At 47.7% G+C, this 18,578-nt stretch overlaps 1 protein-coding gene across 2 annotated transcripts in view; it reads right to left on the bottom strand.

Annotated features, from left to right (window-relative positions):
* Positions 1 to 8,503: 8,503 nt before the first annotated feature.
* The window catches only part of TRANK1 (tetratricopeptide repeat and ankyrin repeat containing 1), a 66,261-nt gene continuing 56,186 nt past the window's right edge, over positions 8,504 to 18,578 (bottom strand). For both annotated transcript variants that reach the window (XM_024756545.1, XM_024756554.1), the window contains 4 exons: positions 18,399 to 18,544; positions 12,267 to 15,316; positions 11,095 to 11,193; positions 8,504 to 10,077 (listed from right to left, as the gene is read on the bottom strand). In XM_024756545.1, coding sequence (XP_024612313.1) covers positions 9,980 to 10,077; positions 11,095 to 11,193; positions 12,267 to 15,316; positions 18,399 to 18,544 — 3,393 coding nt within the window. In that variant the 3' untranslated portion in view covers positions 8,504 to 9,979. The remainder of the gene's footprint in view (positions 10,078 to 11,094; positions 11,194 to 12,266; positions 15,317 to 18,398; positions 18,545 to 18,578) is intronic.

Genomic DNA, 18,578 nt, shown 5'->3' with positions numbered 1-18,578 from the left:
GTAAAATCGGTGGGACATACAAGAGGAAGGAGCAACCTGTATTGTGTGTGTGTGCATGATAGAAGTTTCTTCAACTCAGATTGGGACAAAACACTGCAAAATGTAATCTAACTGTTGACACAAGCATGGCACATACACAAGGGAGAAGCGCTCAATGACTTTCATGCAGCAGGAGGAGAGATTGTTTGCGCAGCTCTGTTGTAAACTAGAAAACAAGTGTTGGGTCGGGGTTAATGGAGCATCAGCCACACCTGAAGCAAAAAAGAGTATTTCTGTACAGTTCAGGGCCTGCTGCTGCTGGCCAGTCCATACATAGCTTTATTGACAGAGGTCAGGCAGTGGTCATCAACATGCCATCTGGTTGGGGTATCATGTCAAGGGAGCCACTGAAAATCACGAGCATGATCAAATCACAGCGACTTAGCCTCTGCCCTCTTGGCATGCTGTGAGAAGAAATGGGCAACAAGAATCTGTTTTGCATGATTTATATGAAACATACTCAAGTATGATGGCAGTCAAGAAGAGGTGTGCTTCCATTAAATTATGGAGAGGAGGATGAGGTTATAATAATGGTTTTTTTCATGTCGCTGATAATGTAAAGAAAGACCTCTTCTGTGATTCCAATGGGCAAGTGTCAGTGACATGCTTAGAGACGGTTGAGCTTCTAATCTCAAACCTCACAATTGTAAATATTGAAAATAAGATAGCAGGGGAATTCCCTGGCAGTCCAGTGGTTAGGACTCCGTGCTTCCACTGCCGGGGGTTCGGGTTTGATCTCTGGTTGGGGAACTAAGATCCCACATGCTGTACGGTATGGCCAAAAAAAAAAAAAAAAAAAAAAAAAAAAGAGGTATCAGAATTTCACAAGGAGGTTGGTACAAAAGACTCTATCACCAAGCAGGATTTTTTCCTCAACATTTATTTTCTTCATTCATCAGAGAAAGAAGTCAGTATATTACTGAACCTGTTAAAAAGTCACATTCAAACACTGTACCAGACCATGAAGAAATTCTTTCCTGGGCCAAGTCAATCAAGGGCAGAATAGGACTGCAGGCAGTGTTCAAACATTCACCCTCCTGGGATCCCAATGCAGTGTAACTGTCGGCCTAGCAGCCTTGGAGTACAGCCTTCTGTAAGAAATTGCTCCAATATCCAAACCAATTAACAGAGCTATCAATATACCTTCTGGTGTCCTGTGTGCCTAAAATTATGATTTAGTAGAAGCAAAGAGTTAGAAAAGAAAACAGCTGGAGAGTTAGCATGACCTACTATTCAAGCTGGCAGATATAGATACCTTAGTGGGGGAAAAAAAATACTCTTCTCCTAGGTGATCTGAAACTATTATTATTAATCTTGAGTTTTTAATGTCATGCTTTGTAATATTTGAAAGTTGTGATGATTTTTTTGAACCTAAAGTTGGTAAATGGTGTGATCCAAATTCCCATGAGTTGTCTAAATTTCAAAACAGAATAAATTCTCAAATAAGCATATTAAAGACAAACAAAAAGCGACTGCAGCATAGCTATTTTTGCATTATGAAAGCAGGGCAGCCATGGCTGCGTCTGGATAGCCATTGTTCTGTGTGTAGTCCTGTTCTTCGTTTTCCACACTTGCATAGAACTTTCCCAGTCTGAAATTTCAAGAATTTTGCAAGTGTTCCATGAATCTTTAGACCATCCCACTTACACTGAGAGTAGGTGGAGAACAGGAGACCCAGGGAAATGAAAGAGCCTCTTCTGTGTTAGAGAAGAGAATAAAGATGGAAAAAAAATGTCCTAACTTTGTTCTGGTTCATTATTAATAATGTCATTTCTTGCAGCATTTTAGCAACAAGAAAATTGGGGAAAAAAAAACCAACCTTAGGGGCTTCCCTGGTGGCGCAGTGGTTGAGCATATGCCTGCCAATGCAGGGGACACGGGTTCGAGCCCTGGTCTGGGAGGATCCCACATGCCCTTGAGCCACAACTACTGAGCCTGCGCATCTGGAGCTTGTGCTCCGCAACGAGAGGCAGCGACAGTGAGAGGCCCACGCACCGCGATGAAGAGTGGCCCCCGCTCGCCGCAACTAGAGAAAGCCCACGCACAGAAACGAAGACCCACCACAGTCAAAAATAAATAAAAATTAAAAAAAACAAAAAACCAACCTTAAATGATCCCTAAGTTTCAGAGAAGGTATAAAAATGTAAATTTTTTAAAAGCTATTTTCAGGAAAGCATTTAAATATCACAATTATCTAACAAAGCAAAACTGATAATTATATAATTCCACAGCACTTAGCAGCAAGATAACCTTTGTTTAAAGGGACGGGCGGGATTCATTGTATTCCTTCGTGTCTACAGAACTTGGTGCCTCAGACCTCTAGAGATCTCTAGTGCAAAACAAGGTTAACATCTATCAAATGCCTTGCAGGAACAGACACTATCTTAGTCTTCAGGAAAACAAAAGTTGAAGAGTACAAATGGAAATTACTGGTAATGAAAAATTCAAGATATGGTTGAAAGAAGACTTTCTCTAAAAAATGAAAGCAAATGACACATAATCAGTGACAGAAGACTTGGTTCCCAGAAAGATAGCACCTCCTACACCTTGAACTTTCAGAAGGAATCAGCAGGTCTTTGGAAGAGGTGTTGGGACAGGAAGACTTGATTGAGAAGTGATGAGCACAGCAGGGAAACTGAGGCCCCAGGAGTGATGGAGACGTTTGGGAGTAAGATCAGAAAAGACAGAAGGGAGGCAGAAGGCAGAGCTCAAAGGAAAGCATTTATTACCGCTCCTGCGCCCCTGCCAGCCAGTTGTCCAAGCTCCTCCAGCACCTGCAGCATCCTAGTTGACCAGATGACTAAAGCCTTTGGTCCCCTTTGCTCAGCCAGAACTTTCATCCCAGGCTCTGCTCTCTGTGACTTGACAACTGAGGCTAATGGTTCAACCAAACTCCTTCTTCCTCGAGTGGCTCAGAAAAGCTGATGCCATAACCTGGTCCATGGGCTAAGTTCCTCTCCCCAGATTTGTATGTTAAAATCCTAACCCCCAGTACCTCAGAATGTGACTGTGTTTAGAGAGACAGTCTTTAAAGAGGTGATTAAGTTAAATGAGGTCATTAGGGTGGGCCCTAATCCAGTAGGATTGGTGTCCTTCTAAGAAGAGGAAATTTGGACACAGACATGCATGGAGGGAGGACCATGTGTAGACACAGGGAGAAGATGGCCGTCTACAAGCCACGGAGAGAGGTCTCAGGAAAGACCAAACTGCCAACGCCTTGATCTCAGACTTCGAGCCTCCAGAAGTGAGAATATACATTTTCATTGTTTAAGCCCTCCAATCTGTGGTACTTTCTTATGGCAGCCCGATATAAACAGACCAATATACCTGGTTATCATTAGTGGGGTGACAGCCCTAGCCAAGAAGGGCTATAGTTCTCCTCTCCATATGTAGAAAAGGCAGCCGCCTCCGCACTGCACAGATCTCCCCCTGCCCCTCCCTGACGACCCTACCCCACACACCTACTCTTATCAGTGCAGGGTGAAAAAAGGGTGTGTAGACCCTTCAGATGGCAGGCTCTCACTTGACTTTTAAAAATATCTCCTGTACAAAGGGTAGACAAACAGTGTTCATCCCTTGGCAAAGACTCTTTCTCAGATATATTTGCGGATTGCCATTCACTTGGACTAAACTGTGGTGGCTTCATTCCACCTGGACACCCCCGGGCAACCTGTGCATTTTTTCTTCCTTTGAGTTAAATACAAAGAAGGAACAGAAGGGATGAGAAATTCAGCCACATGCACCTTCTTCCTCCATGTCCTGGTCCCTATACACACACACACGCGCACGCACACAGCGCGCGCACACACACACACACACGTGTCCTGCCTACTCACAGCTGTGCCCTTGGGGCCCGGCCACATTCCCCACTCCTGCAGCACAGACGGCCTGACAGACTAACATCTCCAGAGTCTACTTTTATTCTGATAGGATTTCTTCTTTCAAAATTTTATCTGAAGCCCTTGACAGGAGGAAGACTAGAGTTCTTCCAGAAAATGCCTCAATTACAAACTCAGGTGTCCCTAAAAACTCTAACCTGACTTGGGTCCTTAAGAGCTGAGTTTTGATGAGCTGAGAGAATTGATGATCAAGGTCACCCATCCCGTGGTTGATTCCAAGGATTCCGATGTTTGGCATCAGGCACACAAACTTGAGGAAGGCACACTGCATCTTCTCCCTTTCGTCCAGCTGTTCAGACATCTCGCAGCCCCAGAGGGAGGGATAAAGTGTTTCCCCCTCGCTCTAACCCAGAAGCTTTGAGTAAAAGGGAAAAAGTCACCAACCAGGTCTGTTGTGTTTCCTCCTCTGTAAAGTCAGGAACATGCTACGTGAGAGGCTCTTTCCCTCCCTTGGATATGGCTGAGCCCTGTACTGGCCCCAGGGTCCCACTCCTGGGCCGATGAGTCCAAAGACATGGTGGGAAAGAAGCCCTGAAGCTCTCACCCAGGGAAAGGGACTTTGTGCGCAGTGACAAAAACCAGATGCTCCCCCCACCGATGCCAAATTAGCACCTGAAAGATCGGGAGTCAGAATGGTCAAAGGACCCCAGAAAATTGGAAACACGATGACATCTGCATGAAGGAAAACTAAAGGGAGGAGGAAATTGGTGGAATAGAAGATGGAAGAAAACTGTTTTTATTTCAAGAAAACTTCTACCCTTTTTATCTGTGTACAGTTCAAACAAACTTATCTGTGATCCCCACGGGCTAGTGCTGGAGAGGAGAGTCCTGAGGGACAGGGCTAGATGGAGCTCTTAGAGCCTCAGCTCTCATCTGTGATGGGTGTGATCATGACGTCTCCCTCATGGGGTTGCTGTGAGTACTCACTAGGGTGGTACCTGTATAAGCCACCACTGAAGTACTCACTTACTAAACGACAGCTGTTCTTGTTGCTGTTTGCTCTGTCTCAAGCCCCACAGCTAGGTGAGTGTGTCCTTAGAGCTTAGGAAAGAAGCCAGGGAAGGCAGCAGGAAGATGCCATCATTTGGGAGACACAAGGGCAAGGATGCTCTCGGGGAGTATCCTTGAATCAAGATTACTAAGAATAGGACATAGCAGGGTCAGGTGATAATTGATGGACAACCTTAGAAGCTGAGGTGCCCTCTTATTTACTGCTGGCTGCAGATGCACACCAGTTGGATGGGATCAGTTGGATGAGAAGCATAGGACAGAGTCGATCTGTGAGGCCTCAAGGGGTGTCTTGAAGAGCATCCTTTCCTACTGGATTATCATCACCTCTTAGTATCGCTTTGTAAGCACCTGAGTCGATGGGGGGCATGTTCTTCTCTGACTGCTTCTTTGAGCAACAAATATTTGCCCCCCTGCACCTCTCCGTTTTGACCTCCATAAATATCTTTGTTTTTTGTGACCACACGTAGACTCCAAACTATTTTTAAAATCCCACGTCTTACAGAGCACTCAAGATCACCATCAACAATTTGGAATTAAATTTTTATTTGTTTTACAAAAGTGGATTGAACCACAGAGCCTCCGCTTCATAGCTTGAGTTTTCAGGGAGCAATTGACCTTCACTACATTTCCATGCCAGTGCATTTCCATCCTTCTAAAACCTGACCCATATTCACAATGTTTAGCCACACCCCAGCTGAATACTTGAGTTGTCTGCAATTGTGTCCTCTCCTGAGGCTCCAGAAGTGGACATTTATTTGGGCACTTCTAGGAATGTTTCGTTAATAGAAATCCCTAGGGAATTCCCTGGCAGTCCAGTGATTAGTGCTCTGTACTTCCACTGCTGGGGGCATGGGTTCGATCCCTGGTCGGGGAACTACGGTTCTGCAGGCCACGAGTCATGGCCAAAAAAAAAAAAAAAATCCCTGAAAGTAAAAATGCTGATAATATACATACAATGGAATATTATTCAGCCTTAAAAGGGAAGGATATTCTGCAATATGCTACAACATGGATGGACCTTGAAGACATTATGTTAAGTGAAATAAGACAGTCATAAAAGGACGAATACTGTATGATTCCACTTCCCTGAGGTCCCTAGAGTGGTCAAAATCATAGACGCAGACAGTGGAATGGAGGGTGCCAGAGGCTGGGCGGAGGGGAAGTGGGGAGTTGTTGTGCAATGGGTACAGTTTCAGTTTTGCAAAGTACGAAAGTTCTGGAGATGGATGGTGATGGTGGGCCCAACAGTGTGAATGTATTTAACACTGAAAAATGATGAAGACAGTAAACTGCTTGTGTGTATTTTACCACAATTAAAAATGATAGCAATTAAAAAACAAAATGTAGGAATGCTGGGTCCAAAGTTGAATCCGTTTTCAAACTTAACAGATACTGTCGGCATGGCCTCCAGGAAGGCCGTCCTTGTTTTGTTCCCGCTGCCATGGGTAAGCCCACCTCCTACAGCCTCATCAGGGCGGGTGTCGCCCATCTTTTCTCCATCATGATTTCATTTTGGCAAACGGAATGGTAGAAAAATGGAAAAGTGGGCAGACATTGACTCTCAACTTGAAGTGTAAAAAGGGATGTTTATCTGGGGACTTCCCTGGAGGTCCAGTGGTTAAGACTCTGCTTCCACTGCAGTGGACACGGGTTCTATCCCTGGTCGGGGAACTAAGATTCCTGTATGCTGCGTGGCACAGCCAAACAAAAAAAGGGTGTTCACCTGCTTGGCCCCTCCAGACGCTCTAGAGTAGCCACAAAGGAAACGTCTCGGGAGTTATTCTCATTCTCTTCCCCTATCCCACTCCCTAACCTTAAAATGACTCCAAATACCACAGGGTGGCCGACATACATGCCTGAAACAGCTGTCCTGCAGAATCACAAAAACTTGGGCTAAAAATAGTCTCAGTCTCTAAAAAGCTTAGGCCCCTGGGAACAAAGCCCTCTCAGAAATGTCCCCACCTCTGTCCAGGCAGCTGTCCCCAGAGCTCATCATCCTTCGTGACCACCCCTCCCTGCCCCGGAAATAGTTTCCTGGAATCTTTTTTTGCATTCTTGGTCCCACTAGGGAAGGGAGGCAGGGGAGGAGGGAAGATAATGTAATTACACGCAAGATCCAAGCTTGTGTCATTATTTCCATTTTATAAATGCCTAAATGGGCTCAGAGATTTTAAATAACGTCTCTGAACGCCCATGGCCGGTAAAAGAAGCCAAATTTCAATTTTAATGGCTCACTTCCAAGATCCCGTGATGACAGTTCTCCTTTTAGTGCAGCCCATCCCCCCACCAAGGTCCTATCAGATGCTCAGGTCACATCAGCCCTGAGGAGGGTGAGATGCTGTGTCTTAAGCAGAGAACACAGGATTCTGAGTAGTTAGGATTCTGCAGAACCAGGAGGCAGGTCTGTCAACAACAACCCACCTAAAGAACACCCAGTACCTGGCTGATGGCTTTCCCTCCCCCTTAGCAGGCGAGGAGACAAGTTTTTCTGGGCGGCGGGTGGGAGTGAGGCTCAGCTCTCTACTGCTGTTGGCAGGCCTGCTGTCTCTGCTGTGGTTAAGGTGGGCGGGTCTGTCAAGTTCAACAGGGAGACCCCCCCCACCATGGACGTTCGACCTCTCGGCTGCTACGGGGGGCTGCTGGGTGGGGAGATGGCTCCTGGTGTCCCCGCCTGCCTTGCACTCTACAGGCAGAATCTCCGAAGCACGTTTAGAGGGACAGGATCGGACAAAGACAGCCTCAGGGCTGAGGAAAGATACTTGTGGCAGAGGGAGAGCAACCTTACTTGCTGAGTTGATTTACCCATCCTCTGGATCAGGAACTTAAGGCCAACCCAGGGGTGGCTTTCTGGCAACTACATGGTATCGATCTGGGAACACACCGCAGGCAACTCAGACCCTGAGTCAGCCTGCTGGAGACAGCCAGGGAGAAGTAAGTGAGTGAGTGAGTGAGTGAGTGAGTGAGTGAGTGAGTGAGTGTGTGTGTGTGTGTGTGTGTCTGAGAGTGAGAGACAGAGAGCGAGAGAGAGAGAGAGAGAGAGAGAGAGAGAGAGAGAGGTTAGGCATTGAGATTAAGATGGTGTCATGGCTGGAGAACCCATGAATGACAGATTCCCATCTTGCAAAAACCCTGAAGGAGACAGATGCGTGAGGAGAAATGACCAGCACAAGAGGCACAATGCTGTGTTGTTATTAAATGTTGTGCCCCAAACCCGCCACACCAGATCCCCAGTCCCTCGGGGGTGGTCCCGCATTCTAGCCCTCAGGGAGTGTGGACCGGGTCTGACTTGTCCCAGGCTATACAGCTCCTTGGGGCAGGACCAGGATTCAATTCCAGGTCTCCTGTCTCCAAGAGAAATGTTCTTGTTATGGGGCATGGACAAAACCCCTTCCAGTCCACACCCTGCCTGCTTGGAAACACCCAAAGGGAAAGAATTTACACAGGCAGGCCCTCAAGAGATGGTGCAGTCAGCTGCATCTGTGGGCCCCTGGATTTCTCAGTTTCGGAAGACACGGCAAGCTTCTGTTCACCAGCTGACCAGAAAGAACCTGCTCCACGATTTACCCCTTTATTCTCTAAGTAGAGATGAGAAATAAACAAGTGGAGAGAAATGTAAGAGAAATGATTTAACTTTATAAAATGTGATAATACAGCAAGATTTGATTGGTTTTTTTTTTCCTGGCAAATAAAGTTTATAAAAACACCTGGAATAAAAATCAGAACTATAAACTAATAAAAATTAGATACCATACATTTCAAGGAAACAGAGTCATTTAGGAAGACAATGAAGAAAAACACAAAGAGTAGCCAAAGCAGCAGCAGCACGGGGAGAAGGCTGGTTCTGTGGTGACGATGAAACAGCGACGGACCCATGTGAGCCTGACCTTTGGCACCAGGCCGGGCTGAAGGGTGGGGGGACAGAGAGGGAAGTGACCATGAGATAGGCGGAAGAGCTTCCAGAAAGGGACATACCGAAGGCTCAGTGGTCAGCAACGGCCTCCCGCAAACAGGCCCACGGCCCCTTCTTCTTCCCAGACCTGCTGGCCACAGGGCAGTGATTCATGGCCAAATCCTATTGGATGGACACCACAAGGCTGGCTTCTCCTCTATCTGTCCCCAACCTCCAGCTCTGCAGGTCCTGGTGCTCCCGTGGAGAGCTCAGTGGGGGAAAACTCATTGGAATGTCAAGCTAAGCTAGGACAGCTAACTTGCCAGGGAGACCCAAGGAAACCAGACGTAGAGGGCTACATACAAAACACTGTTTGGAATGTCTGCACCAGAGCCAAGGTAGAGTTGGGACAACCTTGGAGAGACAGGCTGGGAACTCCCGCCACATCCCCCAGCCTTTCATTCTAGGGGGCTGGTCTTGAGGGTGGCCGCCCAGAAGACAATGGGGAATTCTTGACTACGTTCTGAGGTAGTCTAATCGCGACTTGCACGGGCAGCTGAGGATGGTCTCAAACAATGGGGGGAAGGCAGGCAGAAACGTTGCCACCGAGAGAAAAGGCTAACATATATAACAGAAGGAATTAAGCCACAAGTGGGCTCAGAGATGACCAGAGTGTGGCCTGGGGTCGGGGGTGGCCAGCAGCATGAACAGAGATGAGAGGATCCGGGGGCAGTGTTCCCGGGCCAGGGCAGTGGCAACTCTGAGGTGAGGGATGTCCCTGCTACTTACTGACCAGTGTCATGGTGATCATGAGCCAGAGAACCCGGGGGCCTCAGGGGGTGGATCCCAATGTTCCCTCCAGCTATGACTCCTCTCGCCTGAGCCTCTTTTAGGGGGACCCAGTACTGCTGGACTCGAACTTGGAAAACACTTAAGAGGCCCCTGCTCTGAGGGAGCAGTCAGACCCTGAGCCACCACAGAGAGAGAAATGACAAGAATGAAAAGCAAAGGCATTGTCAGACCCCTCCCGCCACTTCTTATGCTAATGTATATTCTTCTCCTCATCTGCCCCAGCACTTCGGATTCTAAGTCAGGATGGAACGTCCTGAAGGTTTAGGAAGCAGCAGCCGGGTGGACGTTACTACTTTCTCCACTTTGCACACTTCCGAAAACGCCTTCTGGGACGGAGCTCACCAAAGTCTTCCACTTCATTTTCGTAATCATCTTCTTGAACGACACCTGTTTAAAAAGCAAAAAAAACAGAAATGAAGTGCAGAATGGTGATCTTTTTCACTCTACTGCAACATATAACATCCTAGGAAAACCTGATGTCTCTGTAATCGTTGTTTTAAATTAAAGAAAAAAAAAAACCAGGCAGAGCCAAAGTAAACACCCTTCTCCAGAATGTTCTTTTACAGGCTAGTTCCTTTGGCCTTATTTTAGAGGCCCTTTAAATGAAAAATTTGTCAAACAAAGCCTAAAATCAACCTCAGCCTTGAGCTGGTATCCCAGTTATATTCTCCTGTTTGAAACAATCACAAAAGTCATAGTGCCAGAAGTGACTATAATCTAAAGATTTTTTATTGGCACAGACATTTCCAGTTTTCCCCAGCTCGGGGGTCTGGATTTTCCAGCAGCCTCTGGATTGTGAGGACTCACAGAAGGGCAATCTGGGGCAGGTGAGATACTGGGAGGAAGAAGAAATAAGGTCTCCCCAAGAGGGGGAGACTTTCTAGATCAAACAGAACTCGGCAAGATAAGGCTGACTGTCGGGAAAGAAACCCAACTCACTATACACCAGCCTTAAACCCTCTGAAGGAAGATGTATGCAAGTTTCCCCAATGATTTTATGTGTTTTGTTCACAAATTTGTTTTATATCCCCAAGCCCAGAACAGTACTGATACATTCTAGACACTCAATACATATTCATGGACTTACATGAATGGTTTGCACAGGCAAACATTTATCTAGGGATGGCTTTGCAACACTTTGCCCACCATGGGAGTAGTGACAGAGCATCACTGATAACAGCTCATGAGTGGCAAATGTTTTTGGAAAAGCAACTGGCACAAGCCCTGAATAACAGCCCTCACAGTCAGATGGGGGAACCCTGCCACTCTATCACTATTGACCTGAGTCACTGGGGGCGGTGACTGCTCACATCACAGGCGGCCCTACTTCAGACTGACCTGGGAGCCAGCAGAATCAAGGACCACAAGACCCAGAGCCTCACCCTGGGGTGAAGGACTCCTCACCTTCTTCCTTCAAGTGCAGCTCTGTTTTCCTCAGCCACTCCCGCGCATCCCTGATGGACAGGATCAGGACGCTGACCAGCCGAGCCATGACCTCCTCCGCTAGGGAACCAAAGAACGAGAGCTCTGAGTGAAAGGGCGGCTGTAGGGACCAGGACACTCAGTACTAGAGCCAAAGCCCCCAGCTCCTGGGAGCTCGTCTCTGCTTCCCCTGTGGAGAGGGGCAGCACAAGGCCACTGTCTGCCACCAGGAGCAGAAACCACAAGTAGATGCCAGCCTGATTACCAGTCCTGCCCGTCTGGAGACACTGCCAGTAGCAAGCCTTTCGAGGAAGCTTTTGTTCAAACAGTGATTATCTTAAACCAGAGTGTCTGAATTCTAGAATGATTTAAAAATATGCAATTTCACTGATTTTATACATAACTTCCACTCAGCATTGCTAAGATGTAGCTAATAAGGATGTCAGAGGAAATCTGATTCACAGACCACATAAGAATTCTTATTAAAAGCTCACACTGGGTATGGTGTGAGGACCCTCCTAAAAGGAAGAGATCAGCTACGTACCTCTAGATCTTAGTCAAGGGTTCAGCACATAGTAGGTGCTCAAGAAACAATCACTGAATGAATGAATCAGGGCACGTTTAAAGAGTTTCCTCAAGGGCTCTCCTGGTGGCGCAGTGGTTGAGAGTCTGCCTGCCGATGCAGGGGACACGGGTTCGTGCCCCGGTCCGGGGGGATCCCACATGCCGCGGAGCGGCTAGGCCCGTGAGCCATGCCACTGAGCCTGTGCGTCCAGAGCCTGTGCTCCACAATGGGAGAGGCCACAACAGTGAGACGCCCGTGTACCACAAAAAAAAAAAAGTTTCCTCAAGACTTGAAACATTCCCCCTCTATGCTCTACATAGAATTGGTTAGCAAACATTTTTCTTGTCTGTCGTGCCAGGGGAAACCATTCTGACCCAAGATGATGACACATTGTTAACTGTGGGAGGGGTGGTCCAAACAATGGGGCTTTGCTGTAATTGGAGAACGCATGGTCCTCACTTGTATTTCTGCTAATGCCAAGATTCCATCATCCCCAGGTCAGACATCACTACAAAGGACTGGAGTCGGACATGTGTTCTCAAAGCCCAGGTTCTGACACCATCTGCACCCCACTTCTGAGGGCCCTTACCACCAGCCCAGGCCTTCCGCCTGTAGAGATCCTCCACCATGTCCGAGACCTTCTTGATGTTCTCCTGGACCTTCCTCTGCAACACGTGGCTGTTCTCTTTGGAGCCCAGGTGGCTGCGGACCCACACGTTCTGCTCCATGTCCTGCACCACCAGCTTGCCTTCATCAATAGCCGGGTCCACCTTCTTGTGGAAAAAGTCTGAGTACTTCTGGTAGGCTGCTTGCTGCCTCTGGTGGCTTTGCAGGCGGATGTGCTGCTCGTAAGACTCACTGCTCCTCTCCCGACCTTGCTCGTCTTCCAGCTCGGCCCCGGAAAGGGCCACAGCCTCAGGAGCCGCTCCCTCAAATGCCTGATCAGAGCCGAAATAGTTCTCGGGCCCACGGGTGAACTTCACCCCACACAGGTCACACTGGGTCCTGTCCACATCGGCCTTTTTGAAGCTCCCAGCCCCAGGTTCCCTGCCCCCCTCCCTGAAGTGCTCGGCCTGGGCCCCCACCCTCCTCCTCCAGCTGACGCACAGGGACACCACCAGGTACGCCCTCCGCAGCTTCCGCTGGATGGAGGCCTTCCGCTGCTTCTGCGACAGGATGGTGGCAAGGAGGTGGTCCCGGTCTTCCAAGGCCAGCTCCTCCATCTCGTCCTGACCTACCTCGCACTCGGGTTCGACAAAGTAGCCCATGGGGTCCTCAGAGAACAGGCGGCTCAGTCTGACCTCCTCGTGGTAGAGGCCTCGGACCGTGGTCCCTTTGGTGTGCCCGCTGTCCCACTGCCAGTGGCAGTCCATCAGGTACTCTTCATCCCGCTCCAAGAGCAGGTCCTGCAGCGCCTCCATCACAGACTTCACGTTGACCGCCGGCTGCACCCGCTTCACCACTCTGAGGAGCCTCTCGGGGACCCGGCCCGGGAAGTTCCTGCTCATCAGCTGCAGCTTGGCCTCGATCTCCTGGAAGTGGCTTGACAGAAGAGGCTTGCATGACGGCTGCAGCACCCCCTCGGTGTTCACAAGCATCACCAAGCACAGCACCAGGGTCCGCTCTGCCTCCCCAGACACCAGGTAGTCAATTTCACTGAAGGCATCGAGCAGCACATTGAAGTTCTCGTTCTCGCGGCCGCAGAGCACCTTGACGAGGTAGGACAGGTGGAACCGGAAATCCTGAATGGCTCTGGTCACGTCCTTGGGTCTGTATTCCTGAATGATGGCAAACACACCCCCAGGCTCCCGGTCCTTCTTGCTGAACAGGAACTCCCAGTAGTGCAACAGTGCGATGTAGCTCTTAGGGAGGCACAGGACAGCGTTCTTCCAGAGGCGGGCCAGGACCGCCCCGCAGTGGATGAACTGGAACTCCAGCAGGGCCACCGTGTTCCCAATGCTGGGGATGAGTGGCTCTTTGCATCTCTTGACAAGGACGTTCATGAAACGGAAAAAGCGCCTCTTGTAGTCTTCTGGGTTCCTGCACACGTAGAACTGGTGGATGGAATCCTCCAGCAGCCGGATGAAGCACAGGTGGGTCTTCTCCACGCTCTCATCATCCTTGTTGGGCGTCAGCATGCCAAATTTCCCTTCTATTCCTTTCAGCCTGCTGCCTCTCCCCGTGCTCCTTTCCTCTTTTTCAGCCTGGAGGGCTTTGAGTTCCCGGTTGTAGTGGTCCTCCTCCTGGTGGAGCAGCTTTTCAAGCTCATCAGGGTAGCTAGAAGAGAGAAGGAAAGCTTGCATGGCGCTCAGCCACAGGTCTGTGGACTCCCGGCGGCTTCGAGCCGTTTCGTTTTGAAATAGGACATGGATGTACTCTTTCAGGGCAGACCTGTAGGACCGGAAGGATCTGTAACGTGGTTTCAGGACTTCTTTGCATGCCATGGGGTTTTCTGACAATACTCTCTGATGGAAATGCTTAGGGAAGAGAACATTCAGCAGGGATTTGCAAAGGCCATATTTATCCGGAGACAAAATATCATCGATTTTTTCAAGTTCTTTAGCTAAGACTTTAGGGAATATTTTTTTGGCTTCCAAAAGCAATCCGCTGATCGCCACCAGGTGTATTTTTGTCTGAACCAAACACTTGGCCTCATGACGCCGCAAAGGCCTGTGGAAATCCTCACAGTGTCCATCCTCGCATTTTAAGCCCACGATAAACCTTGTGCAGACGCCCAGGTAGGTCTTCCCAAGCAGGTTCCGTGTGATCTGACACAGCCTGCTCAGAAGGTGTTTGTTTAAGGCTAATTTCACCTGGTCCGTCATTATCAAGAAATGCTCTTTCGTTTTCTTCTCTCTCAAGTTCAAATCCAGGTCAAAAATGATTCTTAATATGGGTCCGGGGTTGTTTTGAGCTATCTGGCAGTACTTGGCATCCACCTGCGAAATCCCAAAAAACTCAAAGCAAGACTTGACCATCTCCTTCTCGGCATTGTTGGTCACTCTTTTGAGGGCCCTGACCAGACTGAGAAGGACCTCCAGGCCCGCTGGAGCCAGGGCCAGGACATCCTCGGGCTGGGCCTCACAGCGGCTGGCGGCTTCGTAGAGCGCCTCCACTGCCCCTGCCGAGTGGTTGAGGGTATCAAACCTCAGGAAGGCGTCCTTGAGCTTTGGAAAGTCTCTCAGGATCACCCCCTGCAGGAAGTGGGCCTCGGCAATGCCGGATGCTTGATTGGTCTGATGGCAGAGGTCCAGGGCTTCTCTGAGGATGGCCTTGGTATGGTCGACATCAGAATCCCTGGCCACGTTGAGGCGGGCGGCCGCCAGCAGACATGAGGCCTGGAAGTCCTTGTCGGCGGTGAGCTTGGCAGCCTCTAAGAGGCAGCCATGTTGCTTCATCAGCAGGGCGGCCTCTTCCCTCCGACCTTCCCTGTTGAGCAGGTCGGCAGCCTCTGCAAGCCGCTTCCGAGACTTCAGGAACACCAGCTGGTCTTCCGTGTCAAGCTTCGAGAGCACAGCCATCATCTCCTTTATCTTATTCGTGCTCAGGTACTTGGCTGCAGCTTCCAGGTAAAACTGGCTGGCTGAATAGGAGAGCTTGGAAATGGGATGGGTCTTGGCCCTTAGCATTTCTTCATACCTGCAACGACAGACAGACAACACCAATGTCAACTCAGTATCACCCAACAGAAACTTTATAAAATGCAGCACAGAACAACTCAACATAAAATGACCACTTGTAGATAGGACCTGCAGAATAGGACCTAAAGTTATCCAGCATCTTTATCAAGGCTTCATTTTACACTGATAAAATTAATTCTTTATTCCTCAAAGGAACCAAGCAATAGTATGCTTAATTAATGAAATATAGTGGAGTTGCAGAAAAAGAAAAAAATACTAAAAAAAAACCCAAAAAAGAAACACACACACAAAAGAACAAACCCCTCCCAAAAGCCAAAAAAAGAATAAAAAACAAAAAAAGAAAAAAGAAACAAAAAAGAAAAAAAAAGAAATATAGTGGAGTTGCAACCTAGGCAAGTAACAATTACGCTGGAAAGTCAATCTGTAAGGCAGAAATTATGCATAGCCAAAATCATCCTTGAAAAAAATCCCTTAAACTTGCATAAAAGCTTGCTAATCACTTTGGGTTAACAACCCTGTTGAGTCTGATACCTGATTAATGAGAAAGAGTGGAGATGGGGGCTGCAGACACACCAGCCATTACATCAATCTTCCTCTTATTAACCAACCTGTGACTTTTCTCTTCTGCCAGGAATGTAAGCAGTTGAGTTAGTGTGAGATGAATGAAGCCCCGAAGTCCCCAAAGTCAAGCTCCTCTTGACTCTGCTGATCAAAGTGAGTATACCCCACATACGAATTTTCAAGGCATTGGGCCAATCCAATGAAACATGCTTACTTTTGAACTCTCACAGGAGACAAAACACATTTCCTCACAACCAGAGAGGTGCCCAGGGACCTCCTGCTGCCCCAGGGTCATCCCACAAATATCAGATCCCTTCATATAACAGGCCCTCTGTGAAGGGGTGTAACTGAGGATTAGCCTCTCTTGTGAGCTTTGGCTGATGGAGTAGGGGGTATTTACAACCAGTTTAAAAATTTTTCGGGACCTCCCTGGTGGTCCAGTGGTTAAGACTCCATGCTTCCACTGCAGGGGGCCTGGATTCGATCCCTGGTCAGAGAACTAAGATTCCTCATGTCACGCGGCGTGGCCAAAGGAAAAAAAATTCTTAAACTAAGAAAATTTTCTTAGGTATTTTCTTTTCAAATCTAAAATGTCCTCATTACATTTTGAGTCAGGCCAGTTAGCCACTGAATTCTACATACAGTATGTAGAGCATTCAAAAGACACTCAGAAAAATCAAGTGTGAGGCTCCAATTAATATTGACGACATTAGATCTCAACTCAACATATCATTAAAAAGAGTCAGTTGAATACCTCAGGAAAGCTGATAAAGATAAACAAAATAATGATAGACCCTAAAAAAATATTTCTGGGGAAAATCTATGATTATTCAATGCTCTCCTGGAGAAGTGAGAACAGATTAAATAATTGAAAGTACAATAAAACCCTCTCAGGTGGTTTTGTCATATGGCCTCACAAGGGAATTGGCCTGGTTGATTACTCAGCGTACACAGCACCCAATCAATGTCACAGGGGGCACCCTGTTATGGATGACAGTTTGTGTCCCCTAAAATTCATATGTTGAAGCCCTAACCCTTAGTGTGGTTGTATTTGGAGATGAGGCCTCTAAGGGAGTAACTAAGGTTAAATGAGGTCATAAGGGTAGAGCCTTCATCTAATAGGATTAGTGTCCTTATAAGAACAGACACCAGGGAATTCCCTGGCGGTCCAGTGGTTAGGACTCTGTGCTTTCACTGCTGAGGCCCGGGTTCAATCCCTGGTCGGGGAACTAAGATCTCACAAGCCGTGCAATGTGGCCAAACAAGAAAAAAGAAAAGAAAAAACAAAAAAAGAAGAGACACCAGAGAGGGAGCTCTCTGTCGCCCACAATCTCTCTCTCCCTCCATGCTTAAACACCAGGGGAAGTCCATGTGAGGACATAGCAAGAAGGCAGCTGTCTGCAAGCCAGGAAGAGAGCTCCCACCAGTAATCCAATTGACTGGAGCCTTGATCCTGGACTTCTAACCTCCAAAACCATGAGAAAATAAATTTCTGTTGTTTAAGCCACCCGATCTATGGCATTTCATTACGGCAGCCTGAGCTGACTAATACATATACACTGTGTATATCTTCCACATAATGAAACCAAAGACCTGGATAAAGGAATATGCTCAATTACCAACCTTGGCACTAGACATCTTCTTTTCCATTTCCAAAAATAAAACTCAATTTCTTTATCTAGGTGTTGGTTACACAAGTGTATTTACTTTGTGAAAATTACGTGCTTTTTAATAATATATGATATACTTTAATAAATACTAACTTTAATATAAACTTCGAACACCTGGTCAATCATGTTCCTTTTGTCACATGTATAATTTGGTAGAAAGCAAAGAAAATACAGAGCTAAGCCACAGCCTACTTTTCCAGGAGCTGTTGAGCAGAAATACAGAACAGCAGACTCTACAATTCTAGCTGTTACACTCCACCAGGAAGACCTCTGACAGGCATCAACCACATGCTGTTTCTAGATTCCTTGTCATCCATTAACCCCACCCATCTGCACTTCACCTCTGGAACATCAGTTAGGCTGAAGGCTCAAGGAGGCTCTACCGGGCCATGTATGAAACTTGTGTGTCCTACAACTGAGGGCATGTATATATACATATCATATGTATCATACACATATGTATCAGGGCCTGGCTGCGCATCTGCCAGTAAATCACGATGAAGCAGAATCCTGACCGCCCACTAGTGCTCTGACCTCTATCCATCCACACATCAGTGAAATTGTCAACTCAGCAGGCAAAGGTGGAGAGGACAGAACTATCATTAAGCACGAAATTGCTGGGCACGTTATAGACACTCGTAACGCATCCTTCATCTTCTTCTGCCCCCCCTCCTCATGACACTGTATTCAAGGAGTTCTTGACTCAGCACGGAGGTCACCACGCAAGTGGAAGGAGGGTGACTTGGTCAAGTCACTTCAGAAGAGCAAGACAACACCTACTCAAGGAGCAACAGGAGGGCAGGGCTTGGGGGGATGTGGGGGAGAAAGGAAGAGAATAAAACCACTTACTTTTCCACTGCCACAGCAGCTTCTTCAAAAAGTTCCTCTTGGCAGTACATTTTGAGGGCTAGATCAAATTCCTGAATCTGCTCAAAGCATCTGAAAGCATCTTTGTAGCACTGGCTTCGCTTATAGAAGGAGGCGGCATCTCTTATCTAGGACAGAGTAAAATTCTACTCAGAGTATTTA

Source organism: Neophocaena asiaeorientalis, unplaced genomic scaffold (assembly GCF_003031525.2).
Source record: "Neophocaena asiaeorientalis asiaeorientalis breed wild unplaced genomic scaffold, Neophocaena_asiaeorientalis_V1.1 scaffold265, whole genome shotgun sequence".
Taxonomy (NCBI): domain Eukaryota; kingdom Metazoa; phylum Chordata; class Mammalia; order Artiodactyla; family Phocoenidae; genus Neophocaena; species Neophocaena asiaeorientalis.
This window is presented reverse-complemented; position numbering and strand designations above follow the sequence as displayed.